The 10,030-nt window shown below is 22.6% G+C and overlaps 2 protein-coding genes across 3 annotated transcripts in view; one reads left to right on the top strand and one right to left on the bottom strand.

Annotated features, from left to right (window-relative positions):
• Positions 1–5,872, bottom strand: part of LOC117182688 (digestive cysteine proteinase 1) — a 40,275-nt gene extending 34,403 nt beyond the window's left edge. Inside the window, exons 1-2 of one of the 2 annotated variants that reach the window (XM_033375794.1) lie at positions 5,809–5,872; positions 120–170 (exon numbers count right to left, since the gene is read on the bottom strand). In XM_033375794.1, coding sequence (XP_033231685.1) covers positions 120–159 — 40 coding nt within the window. In that variant the 5' untranslated portion in view covers positions 160–170; positions 5,809–5,872. Of the gene's footprint in view, positions 1–119; positions 171–5,483; positions 5,592–5,808 lie in introns of those variants that run through there. The other variant, XM_033375800.1, reaches the window with a different exon arrangement.
• Positions 5,873–6,017: 145 nt separating this feature from the next.
• Positions 6,018–10,030, top strand: part of LOC117182701 (tRNA N(3)-methylcytidine methyltransferase METTL2) — a 30,789-nt gene continuing 26,776 nt past the window's right edge. The window contains exon 1 of the mRNA XM_033375808.1: positions 6,018–6,235. Coding sequence (XP_033231699.1) covers positions 6,123–6,235 — 113 coding nt within the window. The 5' untranslated portion in view covers positions 6,018–6,122. The remainder of the gene's footprint in view (positions 6,236–10,030) is intronic.

Raw genomic sequence — 10,030 nt, 5'->3', positions numbered from 1 at the left:
AATAAATAAAAATAAAAAATATATATAAATAATAATAGAATTTATTGAAAACAATTAATTAAAAATAAACAGATATTGTTTATTTAATAATGAAATAGTTTGAAAAATTATTTACTCACCACAAAATAGAAAAGCGATTTCAATAATCAGCGCGAACATCTCGACTGCTTCTGAATTGGAAGAAAGCAATATATTAACTGACTAGAAATGATGATGGTGGATGTATTTATAAACAGAAGCAGATAACACAAATGACCTGTGGATATTTGCTTTGTCTCTTTGTGCTGTTCTTAAAGACGGAAAACTAATTAAATCCCGACTTCAGAGCCGAAAATTATCTCAAAACCGGGGAAATAAGAGTAATTTTTCAGCAATATTACATTTAATATGAAGCGCTTTAGATTCCTGAGATTTAAATTCGAAATTTATTATATTTTCGAAAAAATGTTTGAATTTTCAACTAGAAAATATTCTCATGACAAAGGTGATGATTTTTCAACAAGAGAATTGAATTTTTAAGCTAAGAAATAATTTTATTTTTCAGAAAACCATTAAATTTGACAAAAGGGATTGATGAATTTTCAACAAAAATGTTTTTTTTTTTTTTCATCAAGAAACATGAATTTTTATACAAATAGGTTCATTTTTAACCAAATAATTTAATGTTCAACCAACAAAGATGAATTTTCAATTAAACAGTCAATTTTTCCAACAAAAAAGATTGAACTTCCAGCAAGAAACAAATAGTCACATTTTCAAGCCAAAAGGACGATTAAATAAAAAGATAGTTGAATTTTTAATCGGAAGAGTTCAATTTTCAACAAAAACGTTTCATTTCCAGCAAGAAAAAGTGACTTTTTTTTAGCAAAAGCGATAAAGTTTCAATCCAAAAATGAATAATTCCAAACGAAAAATATAATAGTTGATATTTCAAACAAAAAAGAATTAAAAAATAGTAGAATTAAACAAAAAAAACTTGTTTTCAACAATCAACAATCGAATTTTCAGATGAAAAAAATAAGTTTCGAAAAGAAAAAAATTAATTCTTAACCAAGTATTTGAATTTTACATAAAATAGATGAATTCTAAAAAAAATATAGTTAATATGTGAAACAATAAAGATTTTTATTTACAATAAAAAACAGATGAAAAATCTACCCAAAAATATGAATTTTCAATAAATAAACAAAAAAGTAGTTCAACTTTCAACTAATTATTTGATTTTCCAACAAAAAACACAGAAATTCACTACGCACATTTAATAGTGGTTATTTAAAACAAAAAAGATTCTAATTTAAAACCGAAAACAGTAATTAAATTCAAAATTTTGAACAAAATAGTTAAATAGACTAATTTTTTACCAAAAAAGACGAATTTTTAATGAAAGAGTTAATTTCTCCAGCTAAAAAGACGATTTTTGTAGAACACATTTGACTTCTAAACCAGATAAAAGATCATTTTTCAAGAAGAAAGATGAATTTTCAACCAAATGATGAACGCTGTATCAAATAATTTAATTTTAAACAAAAAGACGAATTATCTAATAAAGAAAAAATTTCATTTTCAACCCGAAAATATGATTACTCAATAAAAAATTAAATTTTTCGCCAAAAAAAGTTCAATTTTTAAAGAAATAGTTAAATTTTTAACCAAAAATATTAATTTTCCACCAAAAAAGTGGAATTTTCTCCCAAAAATATGAATTTTAAACAAAAAAGTTAACTTTCAAGCAAAGAATTTAAATTTTCACCAAAACAAAATACAAGAGTTTTCAACTAAAGAGAAATTTTAAACCCAAAATGGAATAATTGTATTTACAATTAAAAAATTATTTTTTAACCATAAAAAAACGAAATTTGAACAAAATAGATTTTTAACGAAAGAAATTAATTGCCAACCAGACAGACGAATTTTCAACAAAATGCGTGAATTCTTAACTAAATAGTTGAATTTTCAAAAAAGAAAATATATTTTCAACTAACGCGAAGTAGATAAATTTTCAGTTAGAAAGTTAATTTGTAATAAAACAGATTTTTAACTAAAGAAAACAGTTTCTAACTAAAAAATGGAATCTTTCACTAAAAAGAAGTAAATTTTTACCAAATAGAACATTAATTTTCTACCAAAAAAGACGAATTTTCAACAACATTTGTGAATTACCAATTAAAAAAAGATTAAATTTTCATAAAAAATGGAAAGTTATATTAACAACAACAAAATATTGATTAAAAAAAAGAATTTTCAATAAAATAATAATAATTTTCAACGAAGAAAGTAATTTTCTACAAAAAAAAACTTAGTTAACAAATTTAGCTTTCCAAAAGAAAAAACTAATTTTCAACAAATTAGTTAAATTTTCAACCAAAGAAATCAATTTTCAACCAAAAAGATAAATTTTCCAGAAAGCTGATTAATATTCTACGAAAGAAAATCGAATTTTAAACAAATTCCATGAATTTTCAATCAACTAGTTAATATTTGCACACAAAAAAAGAATTTTTAACAAAATAGTTAAATTTCTAGCCAACGAAAAGAATTTTTAACTAAAATGAGGAATCTATATTTAACGCAAAAATGAATTTTCAATGAAGGCGGTACTTTTCTACCAAAAAAGATAAACTGTCATCAAAATACATAAATTTTCAACTAAAAAGGATAAATTTTCAACCAAAAATGGAATAGGTAAATTTGTAGGTAAAAAATTTAATTTAATCAAATAAATTTAGAAAAAGGGTTGAATTTTCAAGCAAAGAAATTAATTTTCAACAAAAAAATGCATTTTTAACCCCAAATGGAATAGTTACATTTACAGTTAAAAATATTATTTTTAAGAAAAATAACGAATTTTCAACAGAACAGTTATTATTTCAACCAAAGAAATTAATTGTCAATCAAAAATATGAATTTTTATGTAAAGAAGATTAACATTCTACCATAAAGGATTAATTTTACGACAAAAAATGTGAATTTTAAACTATATGAAGGATCAGTTTTCAACCAATAATAGAAACTATATTTTTAATTTGCAAAAAAATGATTTAAAAAAAAAAATAATTAATTTTGAACAAAATACATAAATTTTTGAACAAGATTAATTTTTTACCAAAAAAGATAAATATTCAAAAAAATATGTACTTAAATTTTCAACCATTAATGAAATAGTTACATTATTAACCAAATAAATAAATAATAAATTAAAATGACACAAGCATGAATTTTCAACCAACAAGGTAATTTTCTACTAAAAAGATTATTTACCCCAGAATCGAATAATGATATTTACAGTTAAAAAATCATTTCCAAATAAAACGAATGAATTTTGAACAAAACGATTGAATTTTAAGCAAAGAAATTAATTTTCAACCAAAACTGTCTTCAATAAAAATTTTTATTTTGAACCATATAGTTGAATTTTTGAACAGAAACATTAATTTTCATTAGAATGCATGCATTTTCATCAAAAAATATAAATTTTCGAACAAAAATAGAATATGTAAATTTTAAATTAAAAAATTTTTTTAAATCTATTTTCAATCAAGTTAAAACCGAATTTTCAACAAAATCATTAAATTTTTTACTAAAAAAGGTATGTTAAATGAAAATTATGAATCAATAACCCAAAAGAAAAGACTCTTTAACTACTAAAGACCCAGTCACTAAAGAATAAAATTTTATCCAAAATATGGAATTTTCATGCCAAACAGTTGAATTTTCTTCAGAACAGTTGAATTTTCAAAACGAAAATATTAATTTTAACCAAAAAAGTTAAAATTTGATCAAATAGTTGAATTTTAAAACAAATAAAAACGAATTTTCATATAAAAAAGGTTAAATTAATTATAAAATAAATTATTAACTACGATGATCAATATTCAACTAAGAAAATAAATTGTGAACCAAAAATTGAATGGCTATATTTTCAGTGAAAAAAATTAATTTTTAACAAAACAATGAATTTTTAAGCAATAATTAATTAATCATTAAAACAAAAATATATAATAAATTATCAACTATAATGATCAGTCTGAAATAAAAAAATTAATCTTGAACCAAATAGTTGAATTTTCGACCGAAAAGTTGAATTTTCAACCAAATACATTAATTTAAATTGAAAGAAACAAAATTGCAACAATGCATATTCAACAAAATGGTCACATTTTTAAGAAAAAAATAAAATAAAAAGATTGTAGAATTAAAATTATGAATAGACAAAAAAAATGAATTTGTAACAAAGTAGTTCCACTTTCAACCATGCCTTCAAATAAATAAATTATCAACTATAATGATCAATCTTCAATAAATAAAAATAATAATTTTGAACCACGTAGTTGAATTTTCCACAAAAAAGATCAATCTTCATTAAAAATGGAATAGTTATATTTTAAGTTGAAGGAATTAATTTTTAACATAAATTTTAAAATAAACAAGAAAGTTTTACAACAAAAATAGTTCAACTTTTAGTTAAAAAATTAATTTTTAATAAATTAAAAACGAATTTTCAACAAAATGATTAAATTTTCAACGACGGAAAAAAAAGTTTTTCAATCAAAAGGTGGAATAAAAAAACAAAACAAAAATGGTTTTTAACAAAATAGTTCCAGTTTTAACCAATCGGTTGAATTTTCAGACAAAAAAAAAGATTACATTTGTACTACCGGCGAATTTTCAAACCAAAATGACGAATTTTCAGCCAAAGATTTTGCAGTCAATAAAAAAGAAAATTTCATCAAAAATATGGAATTTTTATGCCAAACAAACGATTTTTCTGCAAAACAGTTGAATTTTTAAACCGAAAATAGGAATTTTTAACAAAAAAATTAACATTGGATCACATAGTTGAATTTTTTTACCCAAAAAACGAATTTTCAACAAAATACATGCATTTTCATCTAAAAGCGACAAATTTTGAACAACAAAAAATGAAATAGTAATATTTTCGGTGGAAAAATTCATTTTTTAACAAACAAAAAATGAATTTGCAATAAAAAAGTTAAATTTTTAACAAATTTTAAAACAAAAATGGGATAGCTAAATTTTTAGTTGAAAAATTAATTTTCAATTGACTAAAAACGAATGTTTAATAAAATGGTTAAATTAAGAAAAAAGGGTTTTAAACTAATATTAAAAATAAATAATGAAAAAATGCATTTTTAAACCGAAAACCCAAAAAAGGAATTTTTACTAAAACAATTAAATTTTCAAGAAAAAGGATTGACTTTGAATAAAACAATAAAATTGTATGTTTACTTCCCAAGCTTTATCAATTTTATTCATTTTATTACACTATAATCACTTTTTCCAGGTCAAAATTTTTATTTAAATAATCGAGTAAAATCTTTAAAATATGAAAATTCAGGACACATCACAAAAACTAAAAAAAAACGACAAAATAACGGGTCATGTCCTGATAACTCAGGGCAGGTCAGTCACATGGCCTTGAAACTCCAATTTTGCATTTATCACCGAATGGAAAAAAAACTAACCTAAAAATAATGACTCACAACTCAAATACAAATTTCCGAACGAAAGCAAAAAATCAATCCATAACTTCGACAGTGAAAGAATTCCTACGAAATCAACAATGAGGAGAAATACAGTACAGCATAAAAGATTATCAAACTTGACTCACAAAGAAACAAAAGAATCAACGCTCCAAATCTCCTCTGTCCCCTCATTATCGACTAAATACGCAAAAACTTATTGGTAAATTAAATTGTGTGGCATAATTTACTCTAGATAATAATTAATTATATTAATATTTATATTTAAAGGTCGAAAAAACATAAATAAAAATAAAAACATACTTACAAATACACCTGCTGCCTTTGCGAATCAGCTGTAACTGAAGTGTCGCAAGCAAAAAGGCACTGCTGCCAACAGAAGAAAAGCTAATCTGAAATAAAATTAATTAAAAGCTTAACAAAAAAAGGTTACAAATAGGCAATTATTAAAGAAAAATATGAATCCTGAAAAATTAAACTTTTTGTTGCAATAAAATATTTATTAGTTCAAATTTATTCATTTTATCGAGTTCAAATTCACGATTTATTTGATATTTTTTTATCGAAGTTGGCAGCATCTTTGATTCAGAAAAAACACGTGCGAAAAAAATAATCATAATTATGACAGAATTGGTGAAAAGTGAGAGTGAAAATGAGAATTCGGACAGTAAAAGACCTCAGTTTGGAAATAGGATTCTTTCTGAGGAGGATAATGTGTTCCAGCACAATGCTTGGTGAGAATTTTACACTTTCTCTCGATATTTTGATTCCTAACCTATAAACAGAAAACTTGTTTATTTTCACATTTTTCAAGTTTTTATTCACTAAAATTGTCACCGTTTGGAGCGCTTTTTATTTATTTAGATATTATTTGAGTGTAGGTGACCATTTATTTTTGATCTTCATTAGATTTTAATAATTTTTTAAAAGATCGTATACAAATTACAAAAAAGTTGTCTACATGTGAGTTTCATTTAAACGATTTTTAGGCTTTGATTTAAAGGATTATTACAAAATTAACTTATTCCTTATTTAAACGTTTATATACAAAAATTCACTGCAAAAATAATGCTTTCAATCTCGATTTACACGATTTGGTGAATTCTAACCTTAAAATTGTTTTTTTCTTTTTTCTTTTTGTTATTATTCAGAGTGACCGTTTTATCGGGAAATGGCAGTGAACTTATTTTTTTACCGGGATTTTACATATTTTTAGAAAAAAGAAATCTGTCCAAGTTTGATCTTAACAGTTTTAAAAATAATTGGTTGAATTTCTATATTTTTCGATTGTGATATCATCCAGTTTTCCATGCGTAATTTGAAAATCTTTCACTTAAAAATATTCTGTTTAAAATCGTAACTTCTAAGTGTACATTTTTCATGTAAAGAATTTATAAATGCAGTTTTAAGGACATAGAAAATTAAAAATTAGAAGCGTTTAAAATTTACAATTTTGGATCAAGAAAATTTTAATTTTTCCAACTGTGAATATAAATGATAATAATTTTTCAAAGTGAAATTATGCTTTAAGGATTATCAAGTGAGTAATAATTGATTTTACAAGAAGATTCGGAATTTGTTTAAAATTTAAGAATTTTCAGATTATAAAGCCAAAAATTTAATTGTTTTAATTGAAAATTTTTGTTTGTTAAACAAATACAAACGCCCGATTGAAACCTTATAATTATTTAAAATTTTTTAATATCTTCAAAATAATATATTAATAATTAAAGGCTTTTATTAATTTTCAAATATTTCAGTCTAAAATTTGAAAATTTAAAATTTGAAATTAAGAAAAAGAACAATTGCTTAATATTTAGAAATATTTTATTGTTCATTCAATTTCAGTAATTATAAATCAAATGTTCAAAACTAAACAAAAAATGCTAAACTTTGCAACGTTTTAATTTTAATATTTCTATTTAAAAAATTTAATTTACAATGTAAAATTGTTGAATTTTGATGTATAATAAATTAAAAATATATATTATTCCTAAAAATATCGAAAAAATTGAAGAGATATTTGAAAGGTGTAAAAAGATTCAATAATTAATTAAATTTTTTTAATGATTTTCAAATAAGAGAAAAGTTTTCTCAAGATTCATAGGAAAATTGATAATGATTTATTTTGAAAAATTAATTTTACGAGAAAATGTAAAAAGATTTATTGTCAATATTGTCAAAAATGAATCTAGAATATTTGAAGAAAATATTTATATTTTGCTGAAAAATTAATGTTTTTTTGTTGTTGAAAATTCATCATTTCTGACTAAAAATTTATTCATTCAATTTTTGGCTGAAAAATCATATTTTTTAGTTGAAAATACTTTTTTGGTTTGTTTGTTGAACAATGATTTTGTCAACTTAAAACTTAATTATTTCAGTTTCCATTGACAATTTATCTTTTTAAATAAAATTAATTTGTTGTTTTTAAAAATTCATTTTTTTCATTTAGAGATTCATTGTCGTAGTTTAAAAATTCATTTTTATTTTGTTTAAAATTCAACTATTCCAGTTGAAGATTAATCTTTTAGTAAAAAATGTATCGTTTAGTTTGAAAATAAAATTTTTCAATGAAAAATGTAACCATTCGATTTTATGTTGAATTTTTTTTTTCTAGTTAAAAATTCAACTATTTGTTATAAAAATACATATTTTGTTGAAAATTTGTATTTTTTGGTAGAAAATTATCTGTTTGTTTGAACATTAATTTTATAGTTTAAAAAATCATAATTTTAGTTTAAAAATCAGGTGTTTGAAATCGTCTCCCAAATTTCCATTGTGAGTTTAGAACGTTTCTGTTTATTTAAATATCAGTTGAGTACAAGTGGCCTTTAATTTTAATTTTTAGCATTTTTTTAAAAATCGTAGACAAATAACAAAATTTGCTGTCTACATGTGAGTTCAGTTTAAGCGATTTTTTTGGCTTTGATTCAAATAATTGGCGTAAAATTAATTTCTTACTTCGAAATTAATTTTTATGGTTTCTTTGTTATTATTATTGCTAATAAACGACCAAGTGTTTACAGAATGAAGTTGGTTCTTTTTTGACTAATAATTTTAATGTTATAATTATATTGTAACAATAAGTGTTTTAATTTTTTAAATAATTATAAACCCTTTCTTTAGAAAAAACTCGGTTTATTTTCCTTCCATTTTTTGTGTAGATTTTACAGAAAATCTTATATGATGTAATAAAGTTGTATATGATTTGCAGAAAATTAAAAAATTCCAATGATTTCATTAAAATTAGAAAGAATTTCAAGAAAAATTCAAGGCAGTTCAAAAGACTTTTTTGAAATTTATCAGAATTTTATTGAAAAATAATTTAAAAATTTTTTAAATTCCACTGCATTGAGTAAAATGGGACTGAACAGAATTAAGAGCAAATTCAATAGAATTTAAGTCAACTGAAACAAGAATGTGAATAAAAAAAATTCAAGTGAATTGAAAACAATTTTTTAAAAATTCAATTATATAAGATGAAATTCATAAAAAAATCAAGCTGAATGTTGAAAAAATTTAATTGAATTAAAAATATTTTTAAAAAAATGCATTAAATTCATTAAGTTTAGAGTGAATTTAGAAAAATTCAAGGGAATTGCAAGGAATTAGGGGGGAGTTTAAAATAATTCCTAAGTATAGCGGGTATATTTCAAATTATTTAATGTTTTTATTTAATTAGATTTTAGTAAAATTGGAATTAATTTAGAAGAATTTAAATAATTTTATGAGAATTCGGCCAAATTAATACGAGGTTGTACATTTTAAAAAATTCCATTGAATAGATGAAAATGGTAGTTAACAGAATTGAAAACATATAAAAAATATTTAAATAAATCAATTCTTTGAAACTCATAATAATTCAAAATTTTTTAAATCCTTGAATTCATGAAGTTTAGACTGAAATTAAAAAAAAATCAAAGGAATTTCAAAGAATTAAGGGTGAATTCTGAAGATTTAAAAAAAAACAAGGTAGATTTCAAATTATTTGGAAATTTTATATTGGAAATGTGTTTAGTAAACACATTTTATTTATTCAATTGAATTGAGTAAAATAGGAGTGAATAAAATTCAAAGAAAATCTAATAGAATTCAAGTTAATTAAAAAAAAACAATGAATTACAAAAAATGGTAATGAATTATGAGAAAAATTTTGAGAAATTAAAAGATTTGATTGAAAATCATAAAAATTCGAGTGTATTGAAAATATATAAAAAAAATATTTGGAAAAATCAATCCGATGATATTTATAAAAATTGAAAGTTTTTTTATTATTATTATTACACCATTAAGCCATTTCCCTTTCGGGGTAGGCGTGACTCACTCGGCAGGGGAAAGGAGTAGTGTGTGGATGGGATAGAGATTTTTCAGATTGATCCAGAATTCTCGTGCTGTCCTGTCCTGGCATACTTCTCTAGCTTCTATTATGTCCATGCATTTTTTCATGCAGGCTCTCGTGTTTCTGTGGCTTCTTATGTCTCTTCTAAGTAGGGTCTCATTCACACATTCTAACCATTCTTTCCGCG

The sequence above is a fragment of the Belonocnema kinseyi genome, chromosome 1 (genome assembly GCF_010883055.1).
Source record: "Belonocnema kinseyi isolate 2016_QV_RU_SX_M_011 chromosome 1, B_treatae_v1, whole genome shotgun sequence".
NCBI lineage: Eukaryota > Metazoa > Arthropoda > Insecta > Hymenoptera > Cynipidae > Belonocnema > Belonocnema kinseyi.
The sequence above is the reverse complement of the archived record's forward strand: the minus strand, read 5'-3'. Positions and strand labels throughout refer to the sequence as shown.